The 20,778-nt window shown below is 36.3% G+C and overlaps 2 protein-coding genes across 2 annotated transcripts in view; both read right to left on the reverse strand.

Moving 5' to 3' along the window:
* Window positions 1-2,735, reverse strand: part of LOC132841468 (sulfotransferase 1B1-like) — a 23,855-nt gene extending 21,120 nt beyond the window's left edge. The window contains exons 1-3 of the mRNA XM_060863788.1: window positions 2,412-2,735; window positions 490-618; window positions 248-345 (exon numbers count right to left, since the gene is read on the reverse strand). Coding sequence (XP_060719771.1) covers window positions 248-345; window positions 490-618; window positions 2,412-2,610 — 426 coding nt within the window. The 5' untranslated portion in view covers window positions 2,611-2,735. The remainder of the gene's footprint in view (window positions 1-247; window positions 346-489; window positions 619-2,411) is intronic.
* A 7,306-nt stretch (window positions 2,736-10,041) lies between these two features.
* Window positions 10,042-20,778, reverse strand: part of LOC132860054 (double C2-like domain-containing protein alpha) — a 37,746-nt gene continuing 27,009 nt past the window's right edge. Inside the window, exons 6-11 of the mRNA XM_060891107.1 lie at window positions 20,441-20,567; window positions 19,911-19,970; window positions 13,692-13,900; window positions 12,951-13,032; window positions 11,923-12,019; window positions 10,042-10,226 (exon numbers count right to left, since the gene is read on the reverse strand). Of these exons, the coding sequence (XP_060747090.1) occupies window positions 10,096-10,226; window positions 11,923-12,019; window positions 12,951-13,032; window positions 13,692-13,900; window positions 19,911-19,970; window positions 20,441-20,567 (706 nt within the window). The 3' untranslated portion in view covers window positions 10,042-10,095. The remainder of the gene's footprint in view (window positions 10,227-11,922; window positions 12,020-12,950; window positions 13,033-13,691; window positions 13,901-19,910; window positions 19,971-20,440; window positions 20,568-20,778) is intronic.

A 20,778-nucleotide genomic window follows, 5' to 3' on the forward strand; every position in this document is an offset into this window, starting at 1 on the left:
GAGTAAAACCTTTTTCACACAGTGAGCAAATCCGATTAACTTTTATTTTATTTTATTTTATTTTGTTTATTTTATTTGTCCTTTATGCTAGATGCTATGCTAGATGTCAATTGTTAAAAGCACTATACAAATAAATTTAATTCTTTGCTTTTTTTTTTTAATTAAGGTATTTCTGTTTTTACCAAACCCCATCAAACACACTGGGATTTTAGTCCCCTCCAAAAGTATTGAAAATATTTTAAGTCACCTTGCATTTATTTTCCCAGAATCCTTCAGGTACCAGCTGTATGGGTAAGTGTGTCTTAATGACTCTGGGAGGTTTCATTGTTTTTAGTAGGTCAAGTCCTGTAGAAGAGGCAAAGTACAAACCAAAGCATGTGTTACCACAGTCATATCAAGCAATGCTGTAATCATACCTCAAAGGATAAACGTGGAATAAATAAATAATTAAAGGAATAATAAATAAAGTTCACAAATGTGGAATTTTACCTGATGGAATTGGAGGAGGATAATGGACCTCCAAAAAAGGGCTGCGCACAGTTGTTGGTGCTCTCTTACAAATCTCATGGTCTCCATTATGCAGCAGCAGGTCCACTATTTCTTGGACCCATGTGGTACCTGTTTTATGGAAGAAGAAATTTGGTTTTCAATAAAGTTTCCAGCTCAGTAAAAGTTATACAAGATGTGTATCAATCTCATATCCCCAATCCATAATATACACCTGCACCAGCTCTGTTTTTGAAGTTCGAAACATAATAATAAACAATTTATTTTTGTATCATCAATATCCAGATGAAAAGACATGAAATTTAGATCAGTAAATTAAAGAAAAAAATAAACCTAAAAAATAAGGTCTGTTACAAAAAAGAAAAGCATAATTAAGAATAAAGTGCTTGTTGATAATGGTCATTATTAATTACAATTGTTCAGGCTCTAAAATCAAATCATTCCAAATCAATCAATCTTAAGATTTTTTCCCTTTGATGTTCATGTGACCATTTTATAACCCATGTGTCATTTTGCACGGTCGTCTTTCTCTTTGTTTATATAGTTTTCCTGACAGTCATGCCCTATTCACTCCAGCCCATCTCAGTCATAATGGAAAATATTTTATTCAGATGTTCATGGGACTAGACAAGGTAGGGCAAGCAACTTTGTTCCTCTGAGACACATGAAGCCAACCTGTTTTCTAGCAGAGAAAGCGAGAGAGAGAGAGAGAGAGAGAGAGAGAGAGAGAGAGAGAGAGAGAGAGAGAGAGAGAGAGAGAGAGAGAGAGAGAGAGATAATCCCTATATAGTATAAAAGAAAGAGAGTACTGCCTTCCCTCCTACCCTGAGGTGAGTTTTGCTCACTAGACCCCTAGCCACTGATGGCTGCTTTAATTTTTTATTTTTCTATTTTTAACTTAAAGCTGTTTTGAGGCAGCATGGGGAAGCAGTGGATTTGACTTTCATTCATGAGCTTGTTTTATCTAAGAGTGTACAGCTATCCCTGAAAATATTCTGCAACATGACTCTCTCATCTGCAAAAGAAAACCACAGGCAGGAGAGTTGATTAGTTAAAATGTTCCACAGTTTTCCACAATTTTAATTTTCTTCTGAAAAGCAGGCTACACTACACGTGAGGTACTAACGCGTACACGTGAGGGGTATTATGCCCCTATGCTTATTAGAAGACATCAGATTAGAGGCACTGATCAGTGCACCATGGAGCATATTACAAAAGTGAATGTATCCATAGCACAATGTCTAACATTTAACAAATCTCATTGTGGTCTCCCAATTCCAAGCAAAAATATCTCAAAAAATGGTTTTGCCCATAATCCAAAAGTTTTACGACCATCACTCTTTAGGGTGAACTCACCAGGCAAAAAAAGATTGGTACATAGAATGAGATCTATTATTATTTGCAGACCAGAGGTGTCCAAACTTATCTGCAAAGTGTCAGAGTGGGTGCAGGATTTCATTCCACTCAAGCAGGAGCCAAACTTGATTCCACTTGGTTCCAAACCAGCCATTTTTATGGATAAGATGGTCCTCTAATCACCAATACAGCATGTGAGACTGATAGAATCTTATTTAATCTTAATGCTGTATTGAAACAGGATTTATGTTGCATTGATGGTATTTGATCTTAAAATCTCCTGATGAAAGTTTGATGCATTTCTGCTGTGACACTAAAAACACCACAAACAATTCAGCCTACCACATATCTTTGAAATGGGAGGAAATCCATAAATCACTAGGAGAATATGCAAACTCTGTGCCCACAGGGTGGAGGCACATGGCAAAGACATCACTAAGAATCCATCATTAATTTTTCATATTAGGTTTTAAATCAGCACTTTTTTAATATTGGACAATAAAGTATCAATTATTTTGATTGCTCCTAATTTTTGATAGTGTTTTTACCTGATTTGGGGTAGGTGGAGATGAGCAAATCAGATGGATGAGGGCAGAAAGCCCAAATTGAACTCCAGTTTTGAGCGATCCAATTCCTAAGTGGTACGCCTTGAACCTCAATCAGAGGAAAACGTTGGATTGAATTAGTCGCCTTGTTTACAGCTTCATTAAAACTCATGGGTTCTTCCTCCTTGTCCATCTTCAGCATTTCTGGATGTACAATTGAATCAAGTTGAATCTTTTATATCAGTGTCTGCTGCTAGAAAGTCTTAATTAGTCTTCTTTGGGAAAATCATACTGTATCTTCCACCACCCGTCCTTTCTCCCTCTCAAGTTATTCTATTATTTCAAGTTAGTCTTTGGACTGGGGGTTTATATTAAAAAAAAAGTAATGTCTTCATGCCCATATATGGATATATGGGCATGACTGTACCCTGTACAGTCAAAAATCACTCTTGATTGGTTGTTTATTACAGCAGTTGCTGAGGGAATGCGTCAGAATTTCCATTTTACTTACATTTACAGCATATGGCAGAATTCTCTTGCAGTGAGTGAGCACATTTTTTAATATATCAAACCTGCTGCTTCATGTCTTTTAAAATCTAGTTTATCTAGTTCACGAAATAAATAATTCTTGATGCAGCCTATAGTATCCATAATGTAATCTAAATACATCTAAATACATTAAAAATCAAGACTAAATATTTTGTTGAAGGTTGAGTAGTAGTGTTACAGTCTCCAGATCTCATTTGTTATGTGGTTATATTATTACCATATTTAACTAAGGTTAAATGGGTTATTCGGATAAGCAGTAGAAAATGAGTGAGAGAGTGAGTGAGTAAATGGGTTATGTGACTGTATAATATTAAAGTAAATCTTTACCATGGTTTATGGTGAATTAGATAAAAGTTTTTTAAACAGCGGTTCAAGCAAAGTGTGAGATTTGTAGACACAGACGTACAGCAGGGTCACTAAATACAACAAGGCTTTCTCTATTAGTCCGATGTCTCTTTTGAGTGTTAGTGTTCATTTCACTTGATTAAAGAGCTCTATGGCAGACTGATGTTTGACTTCAAAGAAAATGGACATGGAAGGTACATAAAGTGAGAGGACTCTGTGTAAGGGGTTGTAAAGTCTTTGTAAATTTTCTTCATAAAAAGAGAAAACACCCAATTAGTTTGTGAAACAGGTAAAAATAGCTATTCAGTTTTAAACTAGAATAAAAAATAACAAATTAAGTCTAAACACTAATGGTATGCTGGATGATCAGTCCTACCCCAAAGTCATGAGAATAGATTAATAAGAGAAGAAATTAAATATAGATGCTGTATAATGTAAATACTGTAATAAAAACACCAGTTTAAATATAAGTGGTTCCATTATTAATATACCAAACTTAATATGTAAGGTTCCATTTTTTTCCACATTAAACAGAAATGCCTAAGTATTGGTGTAGCTCAGTATGTAAAGTATAAAGTTCTCTTAAAAAATCAACATTCATGGTTTACCACTGTGTAGGAGTTCAGTTCAAGATATCTGACCGAGACAAGGTTTAAGAGGAGGGGGACACTTTGTATGTTGGCATTCAAATGCAGCCTTGGCATTCAAATGCAGCTAAGAAGAAATTTTGACAGGATCATCTGACTCTGGAACAAGCACTGCCACTCATTGCATCATTAAACCGAAATACACAGTGTGCAGAAGTCCGTAAAGGTGATGGGAAAAATTTGTCATGAATAATAACAATGAATAAATCTAAGTGTTAGTAATTATTTTTCTACCTAGACTTAACTTGTGTCAGTATTTACATATATTAATTACTCATTAATATAACAAGGGCTTGTGCACACTTCTGACAGAGTTTATGGGAATACGTGGGGCGTTATAAAATAATAAATAAATAAAATACACAAATCAGTTGCTGGTTTGGTAGCACATAAAAGCTAATAAAGAGAACCAGGACCAGTGGTCTTCATTAAATATCAACAAGCTTGTGACATTACACCAGAATAAGAGCTAAAACATGTTCTCCTTAAAATTGCTTTCTCATCTCAAACATTAATATATTAAGGTAAGTGTATTGCTTTAGTATTTTTAATAGAGCTACATGTCCTTGTTTTCAGTGTTCTTGTTCTAAATATCATTAAATTTTAAGTATTTGCTGAGGAGCAAAAAAGTGTTTTTTATTCTTGTAAACTTGTAAATTTTCCATTTCATTACCGATTCATTTAACCAAAACATTCAACTTCCCTATGGGAAACTTACAACCCTCGCCTATTCAAACTGGATAAATGGTCAAATGGCTCAAAAGTACATGACATATGACAATTGACATATGAGATCAGACATGTTGTTTACACATTGTCATTTTGTCATCATGTCGTTCTTGTGTTAGAAATTGCACATTTCTCCACACTCTCTGATACAGGAGGGCTAACAGATTATGCTCGGTCAGTAACAGCATTAAATGCCTACTGTGTACCCCATGTAAACACTGCATTTGTAAGACAGACATTCTATCTAGCTAAAACAGGATTGTGATTTTTGGAGCTGATAATGTCAATCAAATACGGGATGCTGTTTTGAATCAACACAAATCTGAGTACTGTACATGCACAGGCAGATGCTTCACAGAGGCACAGACACTAGACAATAGAAATTGCATTGTAGAATGAATAGATTGTACTGCAGATGGGGTTGAGGAATAGAGGTAAAAATAGAGGGGGGTCTGAAGTAGTGACTGCAAAAGGAGTAAAGGAGAACTTATAAAATTTGTTACAGATGTGAACAAGCAGGTAATTTTTGCGAGTCATTCAGAAAGTTCAATGGACGATATCGCTTTGCAAAAATGTGCAAAACAAACTAAAAATAGATTCGAATCAGATGACAACAGAGTTTAAATAAGGTTAATTTAAGGGGAAGGAGTCACAGAGTAAATAAAGGAACATGTGAAATGCTTAAAGAAAAGAACTTCAAATATAGCTCAGGAGAGTCAGACAAAAACTGTACACTTACTGTTTTTGCAAAGTGATGCTTTGCAAATGAAAGGAATTTTCTGGTGTTTGTGAGGTAGGAATTGAAAAATTCAACACACAAGTTCAGTTATTTGTGGGCATGGTGAACCACTGCTAAGTAAAGAAACAGCAATTAAATTAGTTGTACTCAGAATAGGGGCTAACATTGCTGCGGTGAATGATGGAAAATCAATGTCAAGACAGACAGCAATATTGCAAATTGTTTTGCAGTGTATTCAAATTAAACATAAAACTATTTAGCCTGTACATAGACAGGAGAGTGGCGCCAGTTACACAGCAACTTTGACGTATTCTGTCTCACCTTACTGAGGCTGTTGGGAAAAACAACAGGACATTTTTTGGAAAGGAGCAACTCTGTTGGTAAATCCAGGTGTTTTTGTGCCCAGATGAAATCATAATCCGTGCACCTGACAAAGAGTCCACTAAAAGGATGCTTGTGGTAATAAAGAGACTGGAAAGCTTTAGCTTGACACTGGATGTAAAAAATGGTAGTTTAACATGGATAAGTTCGTGTTTATGAGCAGCTGTTGTCACAGAAAGGAGAGAGTGAGCACCACCATGAAGGCAAGGGAGCCTGCAAATGCTTTAGAGTTAAAAAGACATTTCACATCACAGTTTGCAAGTACCTCATAACCTAAAGTTTCATTTTGGTCCTGAGCAAAAGAAAGCTTCCAAAGCATTTAAAGATAACCTGGGTAAAGCTATGACATTTGCCTATTTGGACAATCACTGATGCTGGACCAAAGGGTATTGCTGTATGAATAGGTTTGTTGGACTCATTTGAAGGATTGCACTCATTTGTGTACAGTAGAAAGTTTAAAGACCACAAGGCATTTGAGACAACCTATAGTTTTCATTTCAAACCGTGTATGTGAATTGATGGAGAGCTGTGTTTCCTCAGCCAAATAGTACTTAGAGGAACAAGGACTGTTGTGCCTCAGTCACTGTGAGTCAGAGTACCACAGTTTGCTCATGAGGGTCAATTGGGAGTTGTGGAAACAAAACAACACCTGAGAAGAAAGTGTGACCAAGAATGGACCGAGCAACTGAGAGTTTGTAAGGTCATGTCATTGCTGTCAGCTGGTTGTGAAGCCGGATTTTTTTTAACCTGCTGTCACCCACGGTGATGCCCGAAGGGCAGCTACAGACTGGCTTGGCTCATTGCCCAATGAATGTTTTTATTGTTGTTGGGCAGGACTCATGTTCACTGAAGGAAAAAAGACTTAAGATGTTTGTGAGTTCAATCTGTGTGAATATCAATTCATACCGATGATATGAAAGCTATTTTGTTTTTGTTGAAAAATTATGTTTTGATGTCATCTGAGTCAGGCTGATAAGAGCAACTGCCTGGCTTAACATACTGTATACTTATTTAGCTAGCTAGACAGCTCTCAATTTAACATCCATTTATCCTGGCTAGTAAAACAGTACAAACTACTCATTTTATGCAGCATTCTTGGCAACTTGTAAGTGGTAATTTGCAAGCTGGATCCAGGCTAATAGATAGAGTTAAAAATGCACTTCAAATATATCAACTCAAACTCCATAAAACACAGAGAGAGTAGATGGAACTGGAGGTGACTTAAAAAATTTTAAGTTTCTACATGAGTTCCCATGTAGAAACTTAAAAAACTTTAAGTTTCTACATGGGAACTCATGTAGAAACTTATGTAGAAACTTTAAGTTTCTACATGAGTTCCCATGTAGAAACCTTTTCTCATTGTCTCATTGTTCTCATTTTAGAGACCACAGGTGTTTGAGGGGAATATAGTTTTTCCTCAAAACAGTCTCACAAACTTCACAAAACACTGATATGCTACTGTCTCCATTTACACAAACAGAAGGAAAATATAGTTCGGGATGAACTTAAGACTATGCTTTGCATGGGAGTAATCAAGGAATCACACAGTGAATGGAGCAGCCCTGTTGTTTTGGTGTGATGGGACTTCCCAGTTCTGTGTTGACTTAAAAAATTCAATGTGGTGTGTAAATTTGACACATACCCAATGCTGTACACTGATGTACTGCGTGATCAGTTAGATTAATATAGTTACATTAATATCATCTTCCAGAATCCAGGTTAACCCAGGTTACTTTGCCATATGAACAGTAGTTACATTTACATATTTTAGAAACATTATTAAGCATTTGCATGTATTTGGGCTGTATTTTATGTCATTTTTACTTTTAATATTAAATACAAATATTAATACATTTAATAAGGTTAATATTTAATAAAAGATGTATGCTATTTAATGTATTTTATCTACATATATTTTATATTTTACATAACTAAAAAGAAAAATGCTTTCCTAGTTTCATTTTATGATTGGAAAGCACCTTAGTATGATGATGATGATGATGATGATTACAACTTACTTCTAACCTTCTTAAAAATAGTGTTAATGTACAGTAAACCGTACAGAAAAATGTACAGATGTTAGTGATCTTTAGAAATGAAGTTATATTTATAAGAACACTGCTCATGTCTAAAGCAAATACACGTTTAATTTCAGAAAAGTCTTTAAAATTCAAAGAACAAGTACATAACAGAAAACAAGGATCATTCGTGCATCATTCCAGACACAGCGATGAACAACCAGTGTACAGAAATGTATCATATTTTTCAGTTTTTTCCCCATAAGGATCATAACAACATAGAAACACACAGACACATTAAATTTATTAGCATGCTCCATTCAGAAAAGTAAGCCTTTAAGATAGAAGGCAAATGAAAAGGCAGGTAAAAATAAAACTGTACAACCAGTCCATAAAATAGAGGTTTAAATATTGTAATTTAACATTTTAAATTATAATTTCTTTATAATACTGCTAAAAAAAGAGAAGAGGCGCTCTGTAACTTTACATTCGTATCCTTCACAATGTGAGTAATCTAAAATCATCTGAGTGTGGAGTCGTTCTGTAGTTACAATAAACCAGATAACACAACATGAACTTGTAGCGTATCTGTCCAGCTTACAAGGCTAATTTGCATCAATCTTTGCTAGCCATTAAAGAAAACCACTCGAGTGAAAGATTGAAGGAATAGAATTTGAACTCTGGAGAATTGCTGTATTTTTTAAAAAGTTGAAGTAAAAGGTGGAGTCTGTAATTAACAAATCATGTGGAGAACTTTGCTTTAAGGAATTATGGGAGTGTAGCGAATGTCAAGAAAAATGCTAAGACAATGTTTACTGTCAGCATTTTGTAAACAAGTATATATTTTTTGTGTAGTAAATTAGAATAAATTGATACAATAAATATATATAGCTAGCCTTTTACACTTTAAACTAACTCAGTACATTTGAATGATGCCAGTATATGGAATTGTGCTTCTTTTGCTATAAATAAAACCTAAAATGCTAATGAAAAATTCATTTTGAATCTTGTACAGAGGCCCTATTTCTTGACCTCATTTGATTCTCAGACGAAGACATTTAAAGGAAAGTGTTTAGACATTGCTGTGCTCAGTGGTTAGCTATTTACTGTATGTTTAACTGGCATACATCAATGTGAGCCCCTTGTTGCAACAATGACTAGCTTATTTAACAGCAAAGTCAATGTAAGTTAAAGTTAATGTGAAACTGTTTTAATGATTTAAAAGAATTAATGTTAATGTGATTGACCTTTGTGGAAAAATATAACCAACTGTTTGAAACAGTAAACAGGATTTCATGATAAACTCAAGAGGCCATACATTCTTCAGATCAAACTTCAGTCAAAGTCCAGTCTTCATCATTGTCCAGTCTTGAAAGGACAATGATGAATGCTTTGACTGAAGTCCATAAATGTTTATTTACCCTCTAACGTCTACATAGAAACTAGCTTAAATCATTCATATGACCCAATTTTCTCCCCAATTCTGTCATTTACACAAATTACCACCAAGGTCCCCCTGCCCTGTGGTTAGGGTTAACAGGATGATCCTAAAATCACAGAGCACACCTTTAATAAATACAAAAAAAAAGCAGGCAGTAATTTTGAATGCACCATGTGTGGAAAGTAAACATAACAACATCTGCATATCAGGAACATCCTCATAAACATGGGCGATTACGGGCACAGTGGCATTCCATAAGGAAGATCTGTAAAGTAAGGAGCCATACTGAACCCATCGAGCAACAACAACAACAATGCACATAAACAGACATTTAGCGAGGATTTCTGTTAAACATTGTTAGTTATAAATCAGCAGCATGCAGCACAATGAAAAAAGAAATGACAAACTACAGTACAACCACCTCAGTGTTTTCATTTAAGACCACTTCTGAAGGAATTTTCTGGAAGCATCACCAAACAACGTGTTATTGCAAGAAATGATTGCATTAAAAATAAAATATTAATGCTTTGTAAGCTTCAGGTTCATTGCTTTGCAAATCAGAATAATGATGTTAGAGCAGAACATGCTGCAAATCAAACCCAAAGATCAATAGAATTAAAATAGGATGATTTAAAAAAATTTCTCCCAGACTCCTGTCAAGTTCCTCCACATTAAAATGTGAATAATTCCAACTTCTAAACTTCTACTCTGACAGTCTGAACTCAATCCAGCATCACCACATGCTGGTTACCCATATTGCCCTGCCACTAACTGACAGGGATGGGCATCCAATCAGAAATGGATCGGCAAAATAAGACAAAAGGTGGCCGTTTGTCTTCTAGAAAGTAGATCCAGGCAGTTCATTGGTCAGCGTGTGCCAGCGCTCGACTTTCTGACCTTTGTTTTTCAAGCAGTCGATCCAGTGCTGCAGGGCATCACCCTGTGATTGACAGCCTAGAGACACACCCCCTGCGTGACAAAAAAAAACGTGGAGTCATTTACAAAATAAACACTGTGAAGTACTTTAAGGGTTCACTGACTACCGTATGAAATACCCTACAAAGTGGAAGTTAATCCAAGAGAAGAGATAAGAACCCTTAAAGCACCCTTTTTTTGCAAGCCACGAAAACTTAATTATCCAAAACATCGTAGAAGAGCCCTGTTTTTGGAAGCTAAGAAAGCAAAATCAAACCTAAGAAAGAATGTGTGTTAATTTGTGTCTACTATTTAATCAACCAAGTGTGCAGTTTAGCGAAAATGTTATGAGGGTTTAAAAAAAGAGTAGCTGTATAAATGAATTTAGAAGGTGAAGTAAAATTCACTTTAAATAACACATGCTAATTGATGCGTACAGCAGTGGTGAGCTCGCATCTCAGAGAGGCAGAAGCCTTAAACTGAAACTTAACACATGCACTATATTACCAAAAGTTTTGAGACACCCATTCTTAATCCATAGGATTTAATATAGAGTTGGTAAAAGTTGATTATAACAGCTTCAACTCTTCTAGGAAGGCTTTATATAAAGGTTTAGAGTGTGTTTATGAGAATTTTTGACCATTACTCTCGAAGAGTGTTTTGAGGTCAGGCACTGATGTTGGACGGGAAGGCCCGGCTTGCAGTCTCCACTCTGATTCATACCAAAGGTGTTCCATTGGGTTGAGGTCAGGACTCTGGGCAGGCCAATCAAGTTCCTCCACACCAATCTTGCTCATCCATGTCACCTGTAGCTACTGACTCTGAAGAAAGTTGACTTCTGCACACTGTGCGCCTCAGCATCTGCTGACCATGCTCTGTGATTTTTGTAGCCTTCCACTTTGTGACTTTGATTATATACTTAATTACTCAACTAATAAATGATGAAACCTTCTATAATATCACACCTCTTAAAGTAAATCTAAAATTGTTCGTTTTATGACAGAACACAGAGTCATCTTGTTCCCAATTGCTTCCACTTTGTTATAAAACAGTTGAAAATTTCACAAATAGACTTAATGCACAGGAGGAAACCTATCACAGTGCCATGCTTGAATTCACTGAGCTCCTGAGAGCAACTTTGTAGCTAGCCTAGCTACATACCTAGGTGCTTGATTTTATACACCTGTGGCTATGGAAGTGATTGGAGCACCTGAATTCAATGATTTGGACTTTTGGCAAAATAGGGTTTGTGTACTGTAATTATGCAGCAGTAGGGCTGTGTAGAAAATGACAAATAGATTAGTATATAAAACAGTGTAGAGATGAGTGTGGGCTGAGCATCTAATATACAGTAAAAAGCAATAATTAAACAATATACATACATACATACAGTATAAAGTGAAAAGATACAAATAGTTTGCATAAAAATATAACAGTTCTTAAGATAATAAAACAAAATTTGTTTGCTTATACTATATTTAAACAAGTTTCTTAATTACTGATTGAATTATATACATTGAGCGTGATCAATGTAGTAACATAAACCAATTAGAATATGTGGGCTCTGATAAAATAGTGTAGTGGTAAACTGTCCATTGCAAAAACACAGGTTTGAGTCTCAACTCAGAAGGAAGCTCGTGCTGTTGATTTTTTCAGGGCTTCGTAAATCCTGTGCAAAGATTAATAGTGTTTTGTAAATGTTTTTTTTTTTTCCAGTGTAATTCAGTGAGTGGTTTAGAATTCCACTCACCAATGAAATCGTTAGACTTCCCCAGGTCGTAATCCCAAACGCTGACCTCCAGTGTTTTAGTCGCCAATTCATTAAATGTAATCTCGTAGAAAAATTCCTGCAGGAAATAAAATAAACTCTGAAACGTCTGGACACTAAAGTTGATATGTTTCAATAAATCCTACACAACATTTATATTTGTAAAATACCAACATGGCTTCTTATAGTAATAGAAATGGATTTACACATTAATGTATATCCATGTTTAAGAGTTGTTGTGTGTTTTAGCATTAGCTATGTAACACATACTGTAAAATCCTCGCTATATAAATGATAAAAGTCGCATTGTTAACAATTACAGCAAATTTACCATAAATATGTATAAAAAAATTGTTTGGCTGTATATAAGTTAATTACAATTAGATTAGCTAGATGCATGAGTTCTGAATATATAACAGCATATTATTGCTAGTTTGCTAGCATGTTAGCTAACTAGCTATGTAGAAAAAAATTTCTTGATGCTTACTAACGTGTTAATGGCTAACTAAATATTGTATGTTACTGTGGAGAATTTCAAAAAATCTGGAAAAGTCTTACTGCAAGTTAGATAAAATTGCGTTTTTGTTGTTTTTATACTAGTTAGCTAGCATATAGTTCATGCTAATGGGTTACAAAATCTCAGCTTAATCTTTTTAATAGTGTAGCAATATTTTATTACATTTAATTCATGAAAAACAGACTTTCTTGGCTGCTACATAGACGTGACTATATAGTGTGTGCACTTAACTGGAAAAAGCTGAAAAGAATGGTTATTTGGTAAAATTTTAGTAACATGTGAATGACATTGAGGTGCACAGCATGCAAGTCTCTTGAGCAGTAGCAGCAATTTGTGTTTTTGTTCTACTTCTGTTGCTTGATTTGCATTATCTGGTACTTGACATTTCAACCATGTGATTATGCATATGTAAAATACAAAGAAATGCAAGGATGTACGCAGATGCATGTACACACACACACGTACGCGCGCACACACACGCATGTATTCATACCTCATTAAACTCTGGGTTTAGTGTTTTTTTAATCACAGCTGTCTTGTGCTTCGATTTTTTCTTCACGTCTGGCTTGAGATACCTGTAATTGGTAATTGTATGTGTGTGTGTGTGTGTGTGTGTGTGTGTGTGTGTGTGTGTGTGTGTGTGTGTGAAGAGACAAAGATGAAGAGGGAGATCCTTGGTTAATGTAGGAGTAAATAGCTTATATTATATTCCAAATGACCCCATCACTGTTCTTTCCATGTTCTTAATACAGCAAGCATGCCTACTCATTCTTATTTGTGTGTGTATGTGTGTATATGTGATGTCTGTGTGTGTGTTAATATATACAGGGGTTTATGTTGTGTCATGACACACTTCCAAGGTGTAACACGTTACTTATGACAATATGACATTTTGTGTGAAAAATGTTTAAAACAGGGCATTCAAATGCATTTAAATATCAATAAATCTAATGTATATTGAATGACAGCTAGCTCTCTATTCACTGTACATTACTACATAAGGATTAAAACAAACAACTCCAGCATAGTGAAATATTTTACTGAGGTTGAGCCTTATCCTCAAGTTCAACACTAAAGTTCGGTGGATCGTCCATCTTTAAATGCATATGGATAGCTTTAATGCTAAGTAGCTACAATAGCTACATCATATATAGTTTATATTTTGATGGACCTCGTTGGGTGCTTGACAGTAAGTAGGCAATTTAAAAAAAAATAATAATAACACCAATCTCACGTTTTGACATAGGGGTCGGACAGTCCATTGACATCCATGGCTGCCAGATGGGCACAGCGTTTGACGCCAACGCACAAACCACCCTTCGCTTTTTCTTTAGCTTCTGGAAGAACATCGCCACCTTCTGGATTGTTAGCTGGAGGCAGGAACTGTAAACACAACAGCAACCGGCCACGTTCTTCCAAACTGCGCTGCTGTTCGCTTTCCCACTGCAATCACACACACACAGATTGTTGTAAGGATAAATATTATCAACCAATATACCCATTTTCTTTTGTTGCTGAATTCTGATTGGTTAAAAAGTGTTGATTACCTTTTTTAGAAAATGCTATTGTTTTTATAGTAACAGCTCATTGACCGTGGTACAAATAGCACGTAAGTAAACCAATTATGTTACATCACTGGCGGTTCTAGAGGGGGCCAGGGGGGCCAGTGCCCCTGTGACAACAAGCTTGGACCCCCTTGTGGCCCCCCTAAATGTGGAGTGTAAAAAAAATTTCATAAAAAGTTTTTTACATCCGTTATTAGACAGTGGTAATGCGGAACAGAAATGTAACCCACACATTTTCTAGAGGGACTGCTTAAAGCGGAACACAACAGTATCGTAGAACATTCATCTGCAGGTTTTTTCTACTCAGAAGTTGGTGAATGTTTTGCACGAATATTATAGTTGAAGACTTCAAGCAAAGAAGGAAATATAGAGGCGAGTAAAGTTGTTAATATGTTGTATTTGTATTAAATGCATTATATAAGTAATGCATATGTAAAAGCATAACGTTAGATCAGCTAATCTCACTTAAGTAAAGTTGGCCGCATATTCACAGATTGGAGTTTCCCGAGTCAATAACTCCTGAGCTAAACGCTCTTATTACACAAATAACACCTCTTTTTTATAGTAGTAATGTAGAGATGCAGTTACAACGCAGCTACAAGCCAATTTTCTTCAAAATCAGCTTTCCTCCGCGGTGGACAAAATACATAAGTCTCTGTGCAGACGACTGAGAGACAGATTCCAAGGGACCGTCTGCAAAGTGCAAAACCCGAAAAGCGAATACAAAAAAACAGTCAGTAACTTCACTGTAATAATACACTGTACTGTCACCAAATTCAGATCACACATCACTTATGTCTTGATAGTTATACTACAAAACTTAGTGTATTACAGTGAAGTTATTGATTTTTTTTTATTATGAAAAATCATAAAAATTAAACAAAAAGACATTTCCCCCACATAAGTGTTGTATAACTATCAGGACATAAGTGAGTATTACAGTGAAGTTATTGACTGTTTTTTAGTATTCGCTTTTCGGGTTTTGCACTTTGCAGACGGTCCCTTGGAATCTGTCTCTTAGGTGTTCGCACATAGAGACTTGTGTATTTTGTATTTTGAAAGCTGATTTTGAGGAAAATTGGGTTGTAGCTGCCTCTCTACATTACTACTATAAAAAAAGAGGTGTTATTTGTGTAGTAACAGCGTTTAGCTCAGGAGTTATTGACTCGGGAAACTCCAATCTGTGAATATGCGGCCAACTTTACTTAAGTGCTAATCTCAACCTGGCCATTTGTTAGTTTGTGGCAGTTTGAAAAGGGATGGTTCTGAGTTAGTTACTAGAGATGAGCCGGATACTCGGCTGAAATGAGTATCCGGTACGGATAAAGCACTTCTGCCGAGTACGAGTATTATACGAGTAATACGAGTCAATATCTGTGCTCGGATTGAATGAAAATCATCATTGGGTAGCTGATTGTGTCAGCGTTCTGTGATAGGCTAGTCACAGCGCTCCACCCCTACACACATACAGATGTATTGCGTTGCTGTGTCTCGCTCTGCTCACTCACAGTCACACACAGAACAGCTCTCTGTCTCTCCCTCAGTCACTTGGGTTCGCGGGTCTTTTCCGTTAACGTTTAGGGTTTCTTCAGCTTTTTACTTCGGGTTGTAACGTTAATAATACGTACTTACTAACCAGTAGAGTTCTGGTAAACGTGGGTTCGTTCAGACGTGGTGCTTGCTTGGTAGAATGCGACTCGCATTGCGTCTCTGCCTGTCGGAGATTTTTTTCTTTTTTAAACCTTCAGCTGTCGCTAACCAGTAACCAGACACTGAGTGTCTGACACGTTTTTGCTGTATTTCATAAAAACATAAAGGTAGTAAGCTTGTGTTATAAATATTACAAATTAATTATTACCAGTTAAAGCCCCGCCCATTTCAAGACAAGCCCCTACTTCCGGGTTAGGCCCCACCCACTCCGAGTACAGATACAGATAATTCATATGGTTAACAGATACAGATAATGCTGTACTCGCTCATCCCTATTAGTTACCTAGCAAGTCAGTTATTTTCAGTAAATTAATTCATAAGCTTCTTGGTCCCCATTGCTTTTGCTCTATACTTCTCACCAAAATGAAGAGATAGAAGGACATCATGTCGTTCTTCCAAAGAAAAGATAAGGTAGACAGTGAGACAGAGCCAGATAGTTCAGGTAATAGTAATACCAACAAATTATTTTTGTATATAATTGTAGTAATAACAACAAAAAGACATGACACAGAGTAAAAATGAGAGTGGTAATATGCATATATAAATACATTCTCATCAGCAAGTAATGGAAAACTGAAAAATACTAAGATAGACAGATGAAGTAATACGTGCACTTAAAACTTAATTCTCAATATTTATGTAAATGAAAACTATTTGCTGAAATGAAAAGGGTATACATACTTTATACAGTATATATATTTTCCTTTGGCAGATATCAGCAAATCCCGGGAAGAACCACCTGTGCAACCAATGATGAATATATACCCAAGAACTCTGATGACGGACCGGATGACAATTTGAGCAATTTAGGTGTTCTAAGTATTGAGTCAAGGAGGGCAAAGGCCTTAAATCTAGATGAATTTGCTGATCTTTTTGCAAACATGGTATTTCGCCTGTTAATGCCTGCAGTGCAGTGCAGTGCACAAAGTGATATGACAACAATAAGGTCTAAATGTACCTGGCCCCTCTAACAATACAACTGGCCCCAGCTTGGCCCCCCCAGTTGAAATGGTCTAGAACCATTATTTTGTGCCAAAAATAACTTTTACAATTATGGCCAAGTTCAATCTCATGCATATTAAATCCAAATTAACGCAATTAACTAACTAGCTACCACAAGTTTATCATAAAGAATTATATGTCTGGCCAATAAAAACAACAACAGACTGGGCAAGTGCAGTGGAGTATTTACTTACCTAATTGGTTCGATAATAAATGTTTTACTTAGTTATTGTTCTGTCTTAAAACAAACTATTTTAAATTTACTTTAAGAGGTGTGATATTATAGAGGGTTTCATCATTTATTAGTTGAGTAATTAAGTATATAATTAAAGGCTTAAATATAAATATGCTATATAGTTCAATTTAAATGGACTGAAATATGGGCTTAAATAATTAAAGGTCCTCATACTGTTTTATATGCCAATTAATTACTTTGGGGGGGGTCTACTTTTTTGAGTAGGAGTTGTCATCTCATTTTTCAGTGTAATAGACAGTATATGCAGACATTGTCAATGCTGCCACAGCTTTAGCTTTGTTGCATGAGCTACATTTGTAGTCAGTGAAGGTACTAATGAACTTTGAACACTGAAATCCCATGTAATAAACGTCAGGACTGCAGTAATGAGCTCAGCAGTAAACACCTGCTACCTCCAGAGGAATCATTTCAACTTCACAAACTTGGCTTGTTAGAGTGAGTTACTTCAGCACTAGAAAAACAAACCAGTAGAAAGTTTAGAAGTGGAAAAAAAAACTATATGATTTTTATTTGCTGGAATCTTTATTCTGTGGAGAAGATGGGCAAACTAACAAAACAAAGGCAAACACAACCTTCAGCTGAGGGTTTCTAGACTGTTTTTAATCACAAAAGAAGTGGTTTCTTATTTTTCTTTGATCTCTTTTCCTTTGGCACTGTCAAAATGATCTCCCTTGGTTCCTTCTGGAACCTTATGAAACAGTAATGTTTAGTACCATAACCCCTAAAGGCACAAAGAGAATGAAGAAATGAAAGGGTAAACTAATGCAAATGCTATGGAACAAAATTGAATACAATGGATTTAAAAAGTCTATACACCACTGCTAAAACAGCAGGCTTTTGTGGTATAAAATGTGTACCAAAGACAACCCAAGTGACACATTTCAGAGAAAAAGAAACCTTAATAGCCTAATTGCATAAGTGCTCAAACCATTTTAGAATTGAGAATGCGGCTCTGTTCCGAATCCACCAATCAATCCCACATGAAATACATATGAATACACAACTGAAGTGACTTAGCTCTCAGCTGTTCTTGATGAACTCTTGACATTCTTGCTTGTTTTCTACTACAAGAGCTTTCAAAGTATCACCAGGAACTTACTGTTCAAAGTTGTCATTCAGAAGAGGGCTACAAAACTATTTCCAGTGTATTAGATATACCATGGAACATAGTGCATCTGGTATGGGAAGGTGTTAAGAAGCCCACAGTAACATTAACTGAACTGCAGCAATTTCTGGCAAGTACTGGACTCTCCCCACATGTGAACGCTACAGTGTATTTATCTTAGCTACAGACCAAAAGGAGCAAAGATGCCTTTTCTTATGAAAACAGACATCCATGCCTGGCTAAACTTTAAAAAAATATATATATCCAGCCTCCCATGTGGATGCATCTTCATGGTGATGGCAGCATAATGCATTGGGTCTGCTTTTTTCAGCTGGAACTGGTGGGAATCATGAATTGCTCCAAGTACCAGACAATTTTGGCACAGAAAACTTCTGGCATTTAAAGAGGACTTTGACTTTTCAGCATAAAATTAATGATCCAAAACACACATCAAATGGTGGTGTTGGATGGCGAAGGATTGATTATGAACAGTGGTGTTTGATAGCTGACGATGATGAACGGTTGTGTTTGATGGTAAATATTTGATGATGAACGGTGGTGTTTGTTAGTGAATATTTAATGATGAGTGGTGGTGTTTGTTGGTTAATTCTGGTGTTAGATGGTAAAGGATGGTGTTTGTTGGAGAATGTTTGATGGCGAATGGTGGTGTTTGATGGTTAATTCTGGTGTTAGATGGTAAACGATGGTGTTTGATGGTGAATTTTTGATGGTCAATGGTGTTTGATGGTAAACGGTGGTGTTTGATGGTTAATGCTGCTGTTGGATGGTGAATGGTGTTTGATGGTGATTGATGGTGAATGGTGGTGTTTGATGGTTAATGCTGTTGCTTGATTGGAACAGTTATGTTTAATGGTGAATGGTTGATGATGAAGGGTGGTGTGTGATGCTTTATGCTGGTATTTGATGGTGAAAAGTGGTGTTTGATGGTGAATGGTGGTGTTTGATGGTTAATGCTGGTGTTTGATAAAAAAAATTAAATGTAGTGTTGTTTGTTTAAGAATATTGATGTTAGGTGAAGAATACTGCTACATGGAAAATGTTAGTTTAGGTTTCAGAGAATGTCTGTTCAATGTTTTCGCTCAGTTGCTCTAGTCAATCCCCCACTCCTACCCACCACAGGAGAACCATATGTTACTGAACACATTGTTTATTTGCACTCAAATCCAAGTCAACGTCATTGTCTAACAAGCTGGTTACGTAGCTTATTAGTGTCATGCTGTCACAGGGCCAGAGCAGACAAAGACAGACAGCAGGCAGATGCAGGGGAAGACAGAAGAATGTAGAAGCGTGAAGAGAGGAGGAGGAGAAAACAAATGAAAGGAGAGCGACAAAAACAAGAGAGCAGTGGAGAATGAGTCACTCATGACTACAGGCAGCACTTACATACATACAGATGTGTGTATTTATAGCCTTCCAGGGGCAAGATATTTTAGGATGCACATGTGCTCTCAGTTTCACATGTGATGGAACACTGAGCGCAGAGATCTTTTTGTGGTAGCCATGCACAGAGAAAAGTACTAGCGCAATGTAAAGATGCAATTTATTCCCAGTAGTTCTTCATCAGAGTCCTCATCATCTCTTGTTACATTATTTAAGACATTCCTCAGACAAATTCCTCTTACTGTTAGAGATGCTTTAATACCAACACTTATCTTCTCTCTATAAATTGTTCCTACTCAGTATCCTACTCAGTGAACATGAGCTCCACACATACTCATGTAGTGAGAAAGCTAAGCTGAGTGAATTCTTATGGGGATACAAAACCAGAGGAGGTGAAACAGAATGGATATTTACCTCCCGTAGATAGCATGAGATCCCTCGCAGTGCTGTGGTCATGGCAGTAGGAGATGCCAGCTGGGAAAGAGAGATAATTTTACTACCATACAATAGGCTTACATTTAATGGAAAAAGAGATTCCACAAGGTTTCTTTGGATAGATAATTATTCTAGACTCTTAGAAATAGTCTCAAATGTTCTTTGTATAATAATGGTAAATAATTAATGGTAATATTTCTACACTATTAGAAAGATTCTTAGAAAACATTTTCTTAAAAGTAAAATTATATTAAAAATATAGAGCCACATATAATGCTCTCACTTAATAATAAAATAATTGAAGTTTAATGGAGAAATGAAGAAAAGATGTGCGGTTTATGTTAGTATTAGCAAAGGTCTTCAATCTCTCTGCCTACACTGCTTTGATCATTTGTTAAATGGTTGAATAATTCATATGTTGAGGCTGTTGGGCATTGCAAATCTCCACAAATGTGCACACACATACATACATACACATGCACACACACATACACACTACAAACACTCACAGGAGGTGGGTGTTCCAAGCAGACATTGAAGTGCTTGGGTTGATCAGGCTTCACCCGCCGCAGGGCCACACGCAACTCGCCAATGAACTCGTTATGCGTCAGTTTGTCCTCATCACACACAGACACTCTAAGAGACAGACATAGTGCCACACAGACAGACAGAGAGAATGTAAGACACAAGCAGTCATATCGGATCACATAAACACTGTCCGTAAACGTAGCAGACAGTACAAAAGGAAATCCTTTCATTACTGTTTCACTTCTCAATTATGGGAAGGCCCACAAGCATTCTCTGCAGCCTGAGAGAGCAAGTAAGCAAGCAAACACTCTCGATTAAG

Source organism: Tachysurus vachellii, chromosome 2 (genome assembly GCF_030014155.1).
Source record: "Tachysurus vachellii isolate PV-2020 chromosome 2, HZAU_Pvac_v1, whole genome shotgun sequence".
NCBI classification, from domain to species: Eukaryota; Metazoa; Chordata; class Actinopteri; order Siluriformes; family Bagridae; genus Tachysurus; species Tachysurus vachellii.